We start from the raw sequence: 17043 nt of genomic DNA on the forward strand, positions 1-17043 counted from the left end.
TCTGACCCGTCTGCAATTTGTAGTTTCAATGGACTATAGATAACATTAAATGATTGATTTTTGATCCATCACTATCACACAAAACACTTTGGGCCTTGTTTCATGACCAATTTCGGTAATTATTTTCCCTCTCGATCACGAAACGCGATCTAATCGAGATCACAAAGAACACGAACAACGCGAAGAACGGAGAGCGAGCGGCACACGTTAGCATTGAAAACCCGCCGTCAACTGAAGAGACAGCGTCGAAAAGCAAACTGTAGGCAAAAGCCAAATGCCGTTTTATCGACGACACCAGATACATTTGTATCTACAACTTCAGCGCTCACGAACTAGCGCTCTTCGCCATAAAACGGAGCTCTTAGCGAGCAGCCGCTTGGTGGTCGATGAAAAGCCGGTTCGCGGCTTTAAAACTTTGAGTATTCTACTTAGCAGTTTCGAAGTTTGGCTCGAGACATCAAAGTTTATTTGCGGTGAGAGATAGTTTCGTTTATCTCGTTGTGGTGGTACACTATACTATACATGTTGCTGCAACATGCACTGCTTGGTCGCATTGCTTTGAACTGCTTGCGCGCTAGAAAGTTTACAAGTGCGATCAGAAGTTTTAAATTGTGAAGCATACTTTTAGGCATTCACATTAAAGTAAAAATATCTCAATTTCATATGCAAAACTTTGTAGAATACTTAACTGTGATGGCTACAAATGATTAATTTGGTAAAAACCTAACCAAATATAATTTTTAACAGTCGTTTGACACCCAATATCTAACTATAAAACTATATCATATATAATATTAAGGTACACTATTATAAACATTATATAAATACTTACGCAATTGAGTGTTTGCCAATAGCTTCGGGGATCCGCTTCCAGACGCAGAGTTCGATGGCCGGGACGATGAGGCATTGCACATTAAACTCAAGTCACTGTGCGAACTCTTGTGGCTGTCCTTGCTGTACGAGCGTCCACTGTAAGGAAAGACAATGAACATCCATTAGTTATAATTTCAAATTAATTACTCAACAATCGACTGCTCAATAAACATTAAATTAATTCACTGAAAATGTGCCCATAACAAATGCTAACTTTTCAACCGGTCATCGTTATTTTTTCCCCACAACCATAATTTTCGCATTTTCCGTAGCTTTTCCAACAATCTAAAAACTTCGCAACGCAGCGACGGCACTTGAAAATTCATAAGGCTGTGAAATTATTGCAAACATTCTTCAAGCGTCGCTGAGCAATCACAAAACAGAAACAAACAAAGCAGGTGAAAATTGGAAAATCAATTGGAAGACGCGTCAAATTTATGCACCGCCGTTTTTCCGTTAAGTGGGTGAAATTTCATTTGCGTCGCCGCTGTTCAACTATTTTTTCGCTTGCACTTTTTACGTACGACTTCCGTCGACAGCTCGCTAATTGAAAACTTTGTAAAAAAGGGGAAAATTTCAGCAGGAAACCACTGTAAACCACCGAGTTCGGGACCAGTACGGGACGAGTAGGGGACCAGTACGGGACGAGTACGGGACCAGTACGGGACGAGTACGAAACCGAGTTCGGGACCGTTAATCGTTAGTTTTAACTTCATGTCGCATTAATTGCAGTTAAAATGAGTTGATGATGAGCTACCATTTATAATAATGTAAAATATTTTTTAGTCAAAGATTGCTTAATTTTTCATGGCTTTCCATTTACTGTCAGTTTTTTTTAATTTGATAATACACTTGTTGATTTCACACACCAAAACGATGGCCGTGTTTATGGAAAGTTTACATATCGCGGGGCAGTTGTCGAACAGCGAAGCGAGTACTGACTACCATCTGCCTGCGGCCCTAAATCTGAATGATCTGCTCAATAAACTGATGAACTTCCGACGCTCAAAGATGCAAAGGCTTCCGTTGTTGGAGACAGAAGTGAACTTACTGTGCACCCTGGCACGTGAACTTTTCCTCGACGAGCCCATGCTGCTCAATGTTACGGCACCCATTAGAGTTGTGGGCGATATACACGGGCAGTATCACGATCTGATGAAGATCCTCGATCAGTGCGGATATCCGCCGCAGACACGGTATCTATTTCTCGGGGATTACGTGGACAGGGGCAAAAACTCGGTGGAAACGATCACCCTGCTTTTGGCACTGCGCGTCAAGTTCCCAAAGCACATTTACCTACTGCGTGGAAATCACGAGTCGCAGTCGGTGAATCGAGTCTACGGATTCTTCGACGAGTGCAAGCGGCGCTACACGGTGAAGCTGTGGAAAACCTTTGTCGATTGCTACAACTGCATGCCCGTGGCAGCCATCATTTCCCACCGCATCTTCTGTTGCCACGGCGGCCTAAGTCCGCAGCTGAAGGAGCTGAGCAACATCGAATCGATTGCCCGTCCCACAGAAGTGCCCGAAACGGGTCTGCTATGCGATCTGTTGTGGAGCGATCCGGATCGCTATGGCTTCGGCTGGACATCGAGTGATCGGGGTGTTAGCTACCTCTATGGGCGCGATGTCCTCGAGAAGTTTCTGCAAAAGAACGACTTCGATCTGGTGTGTCGTGCCCACCAGGTGGTGGAGGATGGATACGAGTTCTTTGCCAAACGCCAGTTGGTCACCGTCTTCTCGGCACCCAACTATTGTGGCTTGTACGACAACGCAGGGGCTTCAATGGGCGTGGACAAGGATCTAGTTATCTCTTTCGATATACAGCGGGGTGACATCCGAAGAGTCGTCGCTAGAAGTCGGAGTGTTTCTCCCATAAGTTGAAAAACAGACGGAAAGGCTGCTTAAACTATCAATTCCTGCAAAGATTAGCAGAGGCTTGGAAGCTCAGTAATCTTAAATTGTGGACCAGAGCCAAAAGGATAGATCATCTCGCTATAAATGTACTATCATCAAGTAACAATTTCACTTTCATGAATGAGCATCTCAAGCATCAAAATGGCATTACTGCTTGATGATACTACATGGAAAATGTATAAATTATAAATATAAATTCAGCAATGACCACCAAATTGTACAAACCAATTTTATTTCGAGTTTGGTTTTTTATCCGGAAGAAAATCAGTTTTTTAGCACGCAACTTTCCCCCCTCCTCATAAATCAACATTAGTTCAGAATACTTAATTTCTTGTCGGCAAAGCCGCGTGCACAAAGAAAATAAAAGCGAACACAAATCAATTTCACTGCGTAAACTATGCCAAGTCATTCGGAGTTTTTGCAGCGCACATTGTTTACCGGCAAGCCCAGCTACCGTTTGGCAATACTATATTTTCACTGCCAAGGTTTGCTTTCAGTGTCACCATTTAAGGCGCCGCCTTGGCCAAAGCCAAGAAATAGCTAAAACGCCAATCCCCGAAGAAAAGCGAACATTTCCGCCTGGAAGGCTGAAGTAGGAAACAAGTTCATCAGCACAGCGAGTTACAAATGTGGAGTTTTCAGGCATTATAAAAAAATCCAGGGAAAGGCGGGTGGAAAGTCGGCGACTGGGCGGTAAATAGATTTAATTATGCAAAACGTGAAACGAACCCATCGACACGCTGAAGAATTCGCTGAAGCGTTAAACACTAGCGGAAATCGAGTGAGAGAATCGATTGAACAGAAAGAGTCGGCTATAGGCTGGCGAAAAAGAGAGGGCGCTATTGGGCTTACTCGCATTATAAACAGATTGTAAATTTTTAAATAGCAATGTACCGATGCTGGGGCTGTTCCTTCGCCTTAAACCCGTGACGTTGTTATAAATATTTATTATATCATCCCCAGTCCGACCACAAAGTGCAAAAGCTGAGGAGCGGTTGCAACTGCGAAGGTTCGTAATTAAAATGCATTATTAATGAAATGCAAATGTTGAGACATTCATGAAAATCTGAGGGGAGACATTAACGAAAACCTAAGAGGGGAGACAAGTACGCGATTTAAGCACGTATACTATAGATATAAAAATTAAATTACTGAAAATGAAATCCATTCAATACATTTCTTGTAATTACCAACACTTTGGCCAATGATGTGAGTCCCTATTCGGGTATACCCCTATTCTAGAAGGTATCTCAAAGTGCACAGAAAATGCCATAGAATTATCTGTACTGTGTAGGAATGTAATCACAGGCAAAGGCAAAGTTCCAGCCCAAATTTTCACCTGCTAGGAACACACCTTTGCCTCTCATTTGTCAGCTTTTTGGGCTGGAGAATCACGCTTACCCTTTCACCGATGTTGCCACCACTTTGAAGGCAGTTTTCCGGCCAGAACGATTGGGGTTTTTGCATACCCCAACACCTCCAGTCATCAGGGTTACTATGGCCAGCATTCCCTTCTCTTCGCTAGAACTGGCTTATCACCTCATGTGCAATTGAGAAATATATTTTTTTTAAATATATTTTTTTTTAATATTTTACGCGTTTTATGAAAATATAAAGAGCCACTACATCAGTAGTTTTTTTGACTGTTGAATCAAAGAAAACTCTTTTTAAATCTTAGTTTTACGAAGATTCTCTTTCGTCACCTGAATCAGGTGTTTATTGCGAAATCCCCAAAGCAATTCCGTTTCCCTCTTCACTTGCGACACTTGTAAATGTTCACTTTTACAAGCTGACAATTAATTCCTTGTTTTTGCGAATAGATGCCACTGGCTGCATTTTAATTGCCACAGCAACAAGGACACAGACGACATTAAGAGCCATGGCAAAATCCATAAAAATTCTGACAACTGAGCTGCCATTTTCCAGGTTTTTTTCTGACTATTTTTTGATGGCACTTGGCCAGGCCAGCAATTGATCTTTGGCCTTTGGCAAATGCAAAAAGTGAAAAGAAAAATTGACGGGGCAATTAGGCGACTTCCTCTCGTTGCCAGCAAACAGCAACTTCGAATTGCAGTTTCCTCAATAATTCGTCGTTATTGCTGTGGCAGGCATCCATCTGCAGACCACGGTCCAGTTGCATATACATACATAGCTTGTATATGCATCTGAATTCATTATGCAACCGTTTGCCATTTCCCTCGACTCCAGTCGGAGCAGAAACAATTCGTACTCTTAATGAGCTTCCATTAAACTTAATTGCAGCTGCAGCTCTGTTTGCACTCAGCTTTGTTTGTTCGTTCTACAAGGAAGGAGATGGCAGTGGGGAATTGGGCGATCCAAACGTTTGAGGGATTTATCCCCCAAACAACGTATTCCCCATCGATTTTCGTTGCATTTCTTATTTTATTGTGTTTTGCATACCCAGTAGTACACAGCACATTTCTAGTGGTATTACATCTTTTGTAGTGTACTTAAATTCGCAAAATTGGTTTTATTTGCGTACATGCCCAATCGATAAGCCACAATTTTAATTGAAGTTTATATCCTCTCGTTGAAACGTTGCGTACTTAACTCATTTGCATACTTTCACTTGACTAGGCCAATTTGATTTAATGGCCATTGAAAGCGACTGGCAGTGATTGCACTTCGCGGTTGCCCTCTTAACCTCAAAAGAATCTTCTGCGAATGTAGAATAATTAAATTGTTCACTTCCTTTGCGGAGAGCGGCACAATGAGTTCATTATGCGAGATCTTATTTACATATATACACGGTTTGTATCTTGCGAAAATTCTCATTAATCAATTCTTTTGTTCTCGAACGTAAATAGGTGACCCTTTGTTTCAAATTATGCTGGAATCTAATTGCTCTACCCACTTCTAATAGAAACATCAAATAATGAAGTGGAATTTGGCGTAGTGCGCAGCACAGTAAAACGGTCCTAACAAATATATAGATTTAAAAATCGTTTTATTTATCTCAAATTAAATGCTCTTTAATGACAACATAACCAGACTGACAACTTCAAGAGTGTAGCACAATGAGAGCTCCAATCTAACCGACCAAACCAAACCAGACGAGAATCGCAGCTTTTGTTTAACGCATGAGTTATTAATGAACATTAGCAGCATTCGATGTCGTCGCAGACCGCAGACAAGCCATCGCCATGGTAAATGCTGGATGGTAGATGGTAGATGGTAACAATAACGACACTCAACTGGAGTGCAGTGCTCCAAAGTGGTCGCCACGAAGCCGGAGACACTCCATCCGAGAACTAAGCAGCTCTAATGGAAGTCATAGCGAAGGTGGAGTGGGCATAAATCTGTTCAAGTGGCTGGAGAAGTAGAAGTGGCTCACTTCAATTAGATCTACTCATATAACTCAGCTAATTTCGCACGATACAAGATGGGTTTTGAATGGGATATGAATGGGTTATGATATAGCGCACTTTACTATGAGTTCATCAATATGTAAGTTACTGTACACAGATACATCTTGTATCTAATATTGTAAAGTGGTTATTCACACATTCATACTTTTGTTTGCCACATTCTGCTTGATCAGTTTGTCAGACTTTGCTTAGCGGTCTCAAAACGATTACCAAATGGCAAAGACCCCTCTCTCTGGAAGGGGTATTACCAGCCAGCACTCCCACTTGTTAGCCAAGTCTAATGACTCCGACTCATAGATGGGCATATAGACTGCCTGGCTGACAACCTGCTCATTGGCAGTGCCACACTTTTTCTTCCATACTGCAATAGTTTATGTCATATATGGGCAGTGGGATATGGCTTACAATAGCATTGGGGTTAGGAAACCATTGCAAATAGCTGGAAATGTTGGATGGGAAGACAGCACGCTATGCTCGGTGATTCAATGATTGAGATAGATACTTCACAGAAAGCCGACGAAGCGCAGAAATGTGCAAATTGAATTGACTGCGCGATAAGAAATGTAAATGTGGTTTTTCCTAGGCGGAATTTCATCTGAAGTCGTCATTAGTCGGGGTGTTTGTAGGAAGATCTATCGCTGCTGCCTTCGTGTCTGTTTTAATTAGAGGCTTTGTTATAATTTTTCTTACAGCTATTTGACACTTGAATGTGGATCAGTGGAAGTTCTGTAACTTTGTTTAAAATTAAAGAAACCAAAACAGCCACATGTTTGTATAAGCCATAACATTTAGGCATTCATAAATACCGAAATTGCATCATATTCCCCAAGGTCTTAAATTATGGTCGCATCGCAAAGGAGCCAGCAACACATTTAAATTCATATTCGTCGAAATTGCGGTCAACTGAAGAATTGCTGTATAAATAGCAATCCAGCCAAATATTGGCTTTTCCACTCGGTCTTCGTTGTAAGAATTATTGTTATTCTCCAAATTGTTTGTTTTCCAAAGAGAACGCACACATACATTTTTCGTTTGAGTGCAAACAAAAATAAGAGCCAAGTTCGAGCAATGTGAAATGGTTTTCGAGCAGAATTTAGCACATTAGCGCACTCGACTGGAAACGCTCGAAACGGAAATCCCAGAAACACTAAAAGTGTCCATTAAAAACATGCATAAATGTATTAATTGGTGTACAAAAAGTTTGCCAAATCTTGCTCTTTCCATGGAGGAGGTAAGTGGCCAACTTTGGTTACAAAGCAAAAACCTAATTGATTCTGGGCCTCGGCAACCGGCGCCGTTTTGCTCGAGTGCCCCCCAATATTTTCCATCATCCATGTACAATGGACGAAGCTGAGCGTAAACATTTCAACAACTCTTTCAATGGCGATTTCTGCGGCGAGATAAGCAATAGTGGAACAAAAGATAGTCGAGCTCTGATTAAAGTTTGGCCTAAGCCACTTGAAGATACACTTCTATTTGTATAAAAATCAAAAGTAAAATTATCACATTAGCTTTGAAATCAAACAACACTTTAAAACAACCAACACTACAAACTAAATAAAAGTATCTTGCAGCACAACATTCTGATATTCTCCAATATATATTTTATATTAAATAAAATTTATGAAATTTCCTTTAATCTATATAATTCCTATGTTTGATGGTCTTCTCTTTACCTTGCGGATGTTGCCACATTCCCATACAAACACCGTGCAACAAAGTTTGTGTTGCTTTCGTATTTCGGAAAAGCCGAAAAGCGAAACAAGTGTTTTCCACGGCGTTGCGCTTCGTTTGGAAAAGCGACGGAAAAGCGGTGGAGCTAAAGATGCAGCAACATTTTGCCGACAGTCCTACTTTTAAATATAGAATTTGAACTAATTTCGCTTGTTTTGTTTTTTGTTGCATTAGTTGGGATAGATGATTCCGTACTACCGATGATGTTTGCTGCTCTTTTCGGCCGCCGAAACTTTTTTTATTCCCATGGCCGGTTTTTTATTTTTTGCCGGGTCTATCGAGCGAGAAAATCGGGCAAAAATAGAGTTTGGGCTGCGCTGGGTTGAGTTTTGTTGAGTTAGTGCCGCGGATGGATGGGCCGCTGGTGTCGTTTATAAATAAGTCATGTGATTCATGAGTTGGAATTATTTGTCTGTATAGTGTAATAGCCGGCATTGTGCCCTGCTTGTTGTGGGCCAAGCAATTCCTTTTTTTCTATTCCCCGTTTTTATTTTAACAAGTCGGAACATTTTGATGGGCGTCTAAGTGGCTGGCTAAAAATCCCTTTGAAGTCCACAGGCCACCGATATGGGCATAGAGATATCAAACAGAGATTTGTGGGCGTTTAAGTGAAATTAAATTGGGGTAGGTGCACATCAAACATATTAATTTCGGTTTGAAATTGAGGAACAGTACCTTTAAAATAGAATTACACCGAAATAAAATGAATTACTGACTTATATAATCCATTGATGGCCCACCTAATGCAACCATGAATGACTTTCGTAATTCCCACGCGCACATCAACAGCAACTTAATTTTCCCTTTCTATAGAACACACACAGCGAAATACATTTTTCTTCAGCTCTGATACTTTCACAATGCTCAAACAAAAACCCAACGGAAAAAGCTGAAAATGCAACCAAATCACTTAAGCTCATTAGTTAATATCCAATTTATAAAGAAGCGAACAGAAGCAAAGACAAAAAACTTAAATCGCTTTCGGGCAGCGAGGAGCAATTAATCAAAAATCATCGGGAAAAACTCAAGAAGACAACGCAACGAAAATGCCGAGAAATTTCACCAACTTGTAAAACATTTTCCCCAAAGCACACAGATAAATCGAAAAGAAGGCGACAAATTAAAATCGCCAGACGATTGCCACATAAGATTTTTCCCATCGACATTACGAAACGTGTGAGAAAAATCGCATGCCAGAGATTTGGTGAACTTTAATGGCAGTCAAAATGTTGCCAAAGCCGCAGGGAAAAGGAAAATCTTTCAACACCCCCAAATCAATAACGAAATAAGCTGGCGAAAAGCGAGGCAAAGTGGTGTTAAGGGGGTCAAAACAAGCGACACATGTCATGGGTTAAGTCAAGTGACTTCTGCTGCTTGTTTAAGCACACAGAAAAAGTTTTGATCTTTTTGGCTTCGTCTTTAAATATATAAATACTTAAATTAAGCAGCTAGCAATACACAATTAGTTAGTTATGGATTATCTTTGTAAAATTTTTAAAATATTTTTTTATATTTAGATATTTAAAAGAACTACTCGTATTAAGCGTTTGCTGTCCACAAGTTTGGTGACTTAACGTGGATTGTGTAAATGCTCACGTGTCATGGTTGTATTTTCAGGTATTTCCAGGTATTTCCAGCTTGTTGATGTGACTTGACAAATTCATGATTTGTCGTCGAATCCTGTGCCCTGTTCCCGCCCACTTTCCCACCCGCTGCCTCGACTTTCCACGATTTTCCGACTTCTCCACTCCACCGTCTGCTTCCCACTTCATTTGGGTGCACACACGCAATAATTTCCCATACGGAAGGCAATTTGTTTGCCACGCTCACATAAATTTATGGTTTTGGAGGTATTCCTTCCACATTTTTTTTTTTTATGGAACCTCAATTCGGGCTATATAGTATATAGTATCCAATGATGATGTCGATGATGAGCAACGAATGCCGCAGGGCGGCATTACTCAGCTGTTCATTCGGTGGCACTTAAAACGCCATCAAATGCCATTGGACACGTGGGACTTTCATCATCCCAATCCAGGGAGAGTACTTTCATGGCTGCCAACGGCAAGCCCTCCGCAAAAATTGAGGTCATTTGCTGCTAATTACATATTAATGTGCCCCGTCTGGCCAACAAAAGCAAAAACTCCCAAGTAAAGCGGGCAATGTGACACATATTTCAAATTAATTTGCACAAGGCACAAATAGAGGCACTGAGAAATGTGGAACTTATCGTGAAGATAAAAAGTTAAATGTTGGAAGCACATTTTGATTTATGAGTAGTTAATGCCAGCAAAGGAAATTCACCCACAAATCCAATTACCTGCAATGGAAATTTAATTTAAAGGCGATTTTAAGACTGTAAGCTGTCATCAGCAAAGATTTGTTTGATTGTAAAAGTGTCACTAAGAAATTGTTTAATGCCAACCCAAAATGAATAATCAGATTGCATTGTATTTAGGAATTTGCAGCTTTGGAAGTAAATTGATACCTACGAGATACATTTTATCGCACTGTAAATTAGCTTAAGTTTCATTTATCTAACCAAAACTTCAACTGCGTAATATTTTTTTTAAATTCTCACTTATAATTTATGCTGACTGGCAACCTTGCCGGGCACCTCCCCCTTCGCCACGCCCTTCTCCCCGCCCAGCAGCTAATAAACAGTTTTCTCTAGCTACTGGAAAACTTTGGCCGCCGCAAAAACCAACTTCATTACAATTTCAAATTTGCTGTTTCTTGCACACTCAACGAAGAAGCCGAAACTTGTAAAATTGTAAATTCCCCACCACTCGCACTCGTAATTACTCTGAGGAGCTGAAAACCGACAGCGAAAATATAGCTGGAAATTGGCACGAATTGTTAATGCAAATTCGCAAAATGCAAAATGCTAACTGCAAAATGTCCGGCTGGCGGCGATATTCAACGAGCGTAAATGAAAATTCTAAAGGCGTTGCCGGCTGCCAAGGGGAAATCCGATGGAATGGCGGTCTGAATGAAACGCTTAATTGACGTCAGAATGCAACAAAAGCTGCGATTTGCATGCGGCAATTTCATTAATTCTGATTGACCATTTGATTCGGTTTCGCTCGATTGAGTTGGCCCCCCTCGCAAAGCAAACTTTTGTTCTATTTTCCATCTCCAATCTCTTCAAATGGGCTAACAATTTTATGTTTGACCCGCAACACATGGCTCAAATCAGCCGCAAGGCACAAAACTTGTCTAATTCATTAAACGCAAACCGCCCCGAGCGACCTCTCATCTGAATCCATCCAAATGGAAACCTTTTGAGAAAACAAAAAAAAAACAAAACATATGAAACAAAAGCCTTGCCCGTTTGTGAAACTCGTTACAGCGCTTAAATGTAAATGTGTCCGAGAGATTTATTGCGTTCCATTAGAACTGCGAGCCCAAGACATTTCTACCATTTTTTTGGGGTCAACCCAATAAGCTTTGCCATTTGTTAGGCTGGCGAAATATAAAACGAATTCTTTCATAAGCCCACTTAGAGCTTGTTAAAGACACAGAATAATTTATAGTTGCAAGTTAATTGAAGTAAATTAAATATGCTGCTAATAAGCGTCGCCTTTGAATTTTTTCGTTTGAAAATTGAGAAATCTGTGCAATTTAATATGCAACAAACTCAATGTAAAGTTCTTTTGTTTTCAGTCCCAAAATCACCCAACCAAAATATTAAACTTGTCACTCTAATAATGATTTATGGCCTTCCAGCTTGTTCCTGCACATTTTGGCCGCATTTCACACCCAAAAAGTGCCACTCGTCAAAAGGTCGAAAGGGGGAGTGTTTGGGGTCACAACTCGGGCGAACAATAAATTTCCCACCAAACCCCTAAATGGGCTGCCCCCTCCCTACGGTTTGTGGAATTTTATTTTATTCAGCCAGAAACGCTCGTAAACATGAGCCGATCATTGATAAGCGCATAAATATTCAGGCAACGCCTAATTGGCAGTACGAGGTTCGATTCGATTCGATTCGACTGGTGAGCTCGCTCAACTTTCTGGCCAAGTTCAGGGTCACTTCAGATAAGGTATTATAAGCCAGACCGATGGCAACTCATTTGCATTTAGCTGGATGGGTTTAACAACTTTTGAAACTCCTCTGTTGGTTTTTCTCTTAAGCAAACTGCAAATGGCAAACAACAGCTAACCACACTTTCGGTAATTTTCGCAAAGGGATAAGTTCACACGTAAATTGTAAATTTACTCAACTAGTTCCTTGTTAACTTTCGGCACTTTGAAACACTTCGGGTCTTCATTTTATTTTGGCCAAGCTGCCGAACAATTGGGCTGCCAATTAGCGCTGCGAGTTTTAACTTTTAACAGCATTTGTTGTCAATCAAAAATTTAACATTTAACACAGTCTGTGAATTCTCATTTGTATTGTTGTTCGTTTATAATGCGATCATGGCTGGTTGGCAACCAGCTAAGACTTAATTATTTATTATAATTCACCCATACTCAGTTGATTATTAACTTTTAGATCTTAATCGCACACATGTGTTCCATTTCATGATGCGCTGATATTTTGCGTTTTAAATTTGGCCAATCAGTAGAAAGCCTAAAGTAAACATTAATAAAATTCATGCTATATTTGATTAAGTTTTTAATGTTGTTCAGTGGCCATTTAAGTTTTTTATACCAGTTCCTTTTGAAATTTACATTTGATCTAAAGTAGAAACTTTTGTTAATGAACAAAAGAATGAACAATTACCGGCCATAAAAATTGTTCTCAGAATCGATTAATTGATCTGAGCAATTCGAATACTGGTTTTCTCAAAGCGCATAAATATTGTCGACTTGATGCCATTTGTAAACGGGATTCTCGAGAGTATAAAATTATTCCAATTCATATATTTTTCAGCTGCCAAGTCCGTCCAAAAATGTTATCTTTATTTGCTTGTCCAGAGGCAGCAAATTTAATATTTATAACCATTAGTTTTTTAATCCCATTAAGCATTTATGAATGGCCCCCGCTATGTAAACGAAAAAATTGTTTATTAAAAGGGTAAACAAAAATGAAAAGGAGCCCACAGAATGAACACGACTTTTCCACCTTTCGCACTTTTCCTTTTTGTTTGCCGAACAAGTTTGCCTTTTTTGTGTACACAACTTTTCTTGTTACTGCTGCCGGGCAAAATGTTACATAATATGATTTAAACTTTAAACTAGCCGAAACGAAACTGGTTGCATTTTCAATTAAAACCGCTCGCGTTTTAATTTTTGTGGGCGTTTAAGGGGAGTTCACAGTGTTGACAGCCCCATGACACTTGTCACAATATTTGCCACCAGGCTTTAAAGTCTCCTCAAAATGTCTGTCTTGGTTTGTGAATTTCTGAATTTTATGCGAATTTAAGTCGGCAGCAACTTTTTCCAGATGGAAACGACTTTATTAGCCTTTTCCATGCCGTTTCTCGCAATCGCATCGCATCGCAATCAACGGCGAATCCAATTGAGTGTGATGGGCAACTTTTATTAATAACACCATGACATTTATGGCTATTTTATCGAAGAGGCAGAGACAATCGCCGACGTCATTAGAGTTAAACTACCATATCATTGCGAAAGGTCAAAGTCGTAAACACAATATAGACAGTTGTATCTGATGGATGTTAATGAATGCACGGCAAGAAAACTATTTTATTATCGTTGTAAAAAAATGGTTTCAAATATCTTGGGTCAATGTTGAGTTAAAAAAGGAATAAAGTTTCTCTTTGTGTAGCTTATCAGACATTTGTTTATGACTTCTCAACATAAAAATCTTTTTAACTGCCTGACAAAAAAAAAACATATGGAAAAGCCCAAGTTTCACATGCACGTGTTAATGAATCCGCTTACAAGGCAGAAATTGTTTTTGTGCCTGACTAATGTTCGATTTCCAATTTGATCCCCCTTTCCAGTTTTCATCACTCTCCTGTTTTTCATTTTGATTCCAGCCAGAGGAAATGCCCCATCTATTTCTAGACCCAAAACCAATATTTGCATTTCAGTGGCCGTTGAGTTTGAGTTTGAAGTTTTTCATATCCGGAGATCGTAATTTTTTCGTGTGCCTGTCTAATTGCTGGTATTTCTGTTGACCTTGTCGAAATTTATGATATTTTTTTGGGCCAGCTTTGGGCTCTTTGCTTTGTTTATCTACAAGTTACACGTTGTTAGCCATGGCTGATAACATGTGTTCGTGTTGAGATATTTCCCCTTTATTTGCTTTATTTTTGTCAGCTTTTTTCAAGATGCATGAAAATTGGTTATAAGGTTAGGCACAATTCTAGATATGACCTAATGTACATTATTGATGCCACTTTAAAGACTCGCTTTTAATTTACATTTAAATAACTAAAGCTGAAACCTCGCTTTAAATTCTCGGCACCACAAATTCTCTCATTACTGGCGAACAATACACGAATCTACGTAATTTGCCGACAAATGCAATTCAAAATAAGAACCAAAGCTACATCCACACCTGGGCCGTATGGATATTCAAACGCATATACATATATTAGCATACCAGTTGACTCAAATTAACTCGCTTTGAGCTTGAGCTTGGGCGTTTTTCACACACTCACGCTCATCGGAATCGGAATTGGAATCGGAATCGAGAGTCAAACAAAGCACACACTCAAAGATACATTCACATTGCTCGGTTTGTTATTGCCGGCTCAGATGATAAGTATATATATACTTTGCCTTGCGGCTTTGGCTTGTTCGAAAAATAGACATCAGATTGAAATTAAAGAAAAGTCGCGGTAAAAAAAAAAAACAACAGCTAACTAGCAACTACATGTAATTCCCCGAATCGTGGCTAACCCGAGATGAAAATCTCTTATCTAATGCATTTTTATGGGCGTTCGTCATGTAAATGAAAATACAACAATACTGTAGACGAAAGATGATAATTTTTAGAGACAAGCTTTGGTTTGGGCCTTGTTAATTTGTAAGCTGTTTATTTTCCCTGTCGCTGCGTTGCGGAAAAATTTGTAATTGAAAATGTTTTGCATGTTAGCTGAACTGCGAGAAAAATAACAAAACAGGAAAGACCTGGACGAAAACAAAAATGTATATATTTAAATGGAAATTAGTTCTGCCTTCTTGGGTCTGTGAACAATTTGTGGGTTGCTTTCGGCACTCAACCCTCCAGTTGAAAAGTCAAACTTTGGTGGTATTTAACTCGCCCGTTTGTTTGTGTGACTTTGGTTTTAATTTGTATAATGCATGCACCTCGGGAACCGAAATTATCATTTCGACAACCGCAAGCGAGATTTGTGTCCACATGACGAAACAGCGCAAAAGCTGTGAAATTAGCATGGATAGTTCGCTCTATACAGGAATCCATATAGAAATTCCTCTTCGCATTCAACTAATTCCTGCTTAAATGTTTGATAAACTACGTACTTTGGCGCACTTGACTTTCTCTGCGCTGCTGAATAATTCACTCAATCTAAGTGGAAACTAATTAATGTTTATTTGGATTTAGTCTGCTTACCTCCTACGCATTTCGATAAATTACCCATCTAATTAAGCCTATTTATTTATTTATTAGCTCACACCGCCAAGTGACGTCAAACTGAGATGTGGCAAATGTATTCGCACCTTTCGAGAAAGTTCAGATAGTGATGGGCGAAAGGCACGCCCCATTTCTCATTTTTCCACAACTACTTACTTATTCCTCGCTCATAACTCATTGAATTTCAAAGTGAATCGAAATGCTTGATGAATTATTTAAAGACCTGGGTGCAATCTACGCTATCTATTCAACGCACTACCCAAGTCAAACGACCCTGAACTCATTAAGACAGGTGTGTAAATGGCCACTCGATTGGCCTATCGAAACTGCTTCGAAATGTGGAGCGCCCATAACAAACGCAAAAAGTCCATCAACAAAGACTGTTGTGATAAGAAGGAAGATTGATAAGCTTGGTATGTTCTCTGTTTGCGATAAGAAAGTATGCAAGAGATATGCTTAAAGCAACGAAGGAAACTTTGGGTTTTGGGGGGCATACGAATGCCCTTCTGTGATGGATTGATTTATGATGTTATATGTATACCTCCAAGTTCCTATGGATCTACATGCCCATAAACGTAACAGCTGATTGTCACACCATTATCTTTCCGAAATAAATCAAATAGTATCGCCTATCAGTGATCACTTACCGACTGACGAGGCTCGACTGGAGTCTCTTGGCGGGCGGCGATGTGGGCGTGGTGGGTGTAGTGGGGGAGGTGGGCGACTTGGGTGTCTTTCCCGCACGGGCGCCACCACCACCCACCGACCCGGCACCAACTGAGCCTTTATCCAGTGGCTGCCGTGCTGGCGGGGTCGCGTGTGGGGGCGGCGAGGGCGTGGCATTGACCTTGCCGCTGCTGCTGCTCGGTCGCTTGGCCAGAAGCACCTTGGGCGGCACTTTCGGCGTGGCCGAGGGCGAACGCCGGGCACTGGCACTCACACTGGGACTGGCGCGCGGACTCGAAGCGGTACGCGAAACGGAGCCCGAACCGGAACCGGAAACCGGACTCGAACCGGAAGCCGGGGTCATGATCCGTGTGGTCGACACCTTTGACTTTACATCGTTGTAGTTTGTCTTGATCAGAGACTTATTGCTAGCGATCTTATTCATCACGGCATCCCATTTGTTTGGGGTGTGCGCCTTTCGATTTAGCGGCGATTTTGGTGATTTCGGGGATTTTGGCGATTTCAAAACGCGCGATTTGCCAGCAGAGGTCTTGGTAACCGATGACTTGCACGACTTGGGAGAAGCGATCGATGAGTTCGAGGAAACAGAACCGCGGTAATTCTCCACCGTGCAGAGCGACGACAGCGATGCGTGTGGACGCGGCGAGGTGGTTTTCTGAACTGAGAGCGCCGCCGCTGCTGCTGCCGCCGTCGTCGTCGGCGATCGTCCCGCTGCGAAAGCTTCGTCGCCGCAAAAACTTCGGGCGCTGCCGCCGTCGACGCTGCAGTACGAGGTGCGATTGGAGAGCGACTGAGAGAGCGTGGTGGCCGCCGAGGAGGAGGAGAGACAGCTGCTGGGCGGGCGCTGCTGGGGGGCCAGCTGATTCTGCTGCTGTTGGGTGGGAGTGGGCTGACCTTGACCTAGGAGAAGGGAGAGAGAGGGCATTA

The 17043-nt window shown here is 41.0% G+C and overlaps 2 protein-coding genes across 4 annotated transcripts in view; one reads left to right on the forward strand and one right to left on the reverse strand.

Annotated features, from left to right (window-relative positions):
- The window catches only part of LOC117135307 (protein MLP1), a 71453-nt gene that overhangs the window by 34914 nt on the left and 19496 nt on the right, over positions 1–17043 (reverse strand). Inside the window, exons 3-4 of one of the 3 annotated variants that reach the window (XM_033295495.1) lie at positions 16077–17016; positions 833–969 (exon numbers count right to left, since the gene is read on the reverse strand). In XM_033295495.1, coding sequence (XP_033151386.1) covers positions 833–969; positions 16077–17016 — 1077 coding nt within the window. Of the gene's footprint in view, positions 1–6; positions 240–832; positions 970–4191; positions 4314–16076; positions 17017–17043 lie in introns of those variants that run through there. The other 2 variants (XM_033295497.1, XM_033295498.1) reach the window with 2 other exon arrangements.
- LOC117135318 (serine/threonine-protein phosphatase PP1) lies at positions 1718–3131 on the forward strand. Its single transcript, XM_033295516.1, has one exon. It carries the CDS (start codon positions 1750–1752, stop codon positions 2755–2757), a length of 1008 nt encoding a protein of 335 aa, XP_033151407.1. The 5' UTR covers positions 1718–1749; the 3' UTR covers positions 2758–3131.

Source organism: Drosophila mauritiana, chromosome 2L (genome assembly GCF_004382145.1).
Source record: "Drosophila mauritiana strain mau12 chromosome 2L, ASM438214v1, whole genome shotgun sequence".
In the NCBI taxonomy this organism is placed as follows: Eukaryota; Metazoa; Arthropoda; class Insecta; order Diptera; family Drosophilidae; genus Drosophila; species Drosophila mauritiana.

What these genes read in the sequence shown, in the direction of transcription:
- LOC117135318 (XM_033295516.1), top strand. Translation starts at nt 1,750, where the DNA reads ATGGCCGTGTTTATGGAAAGTTTACATATCGCGGGGCAGTTGTCGAAC.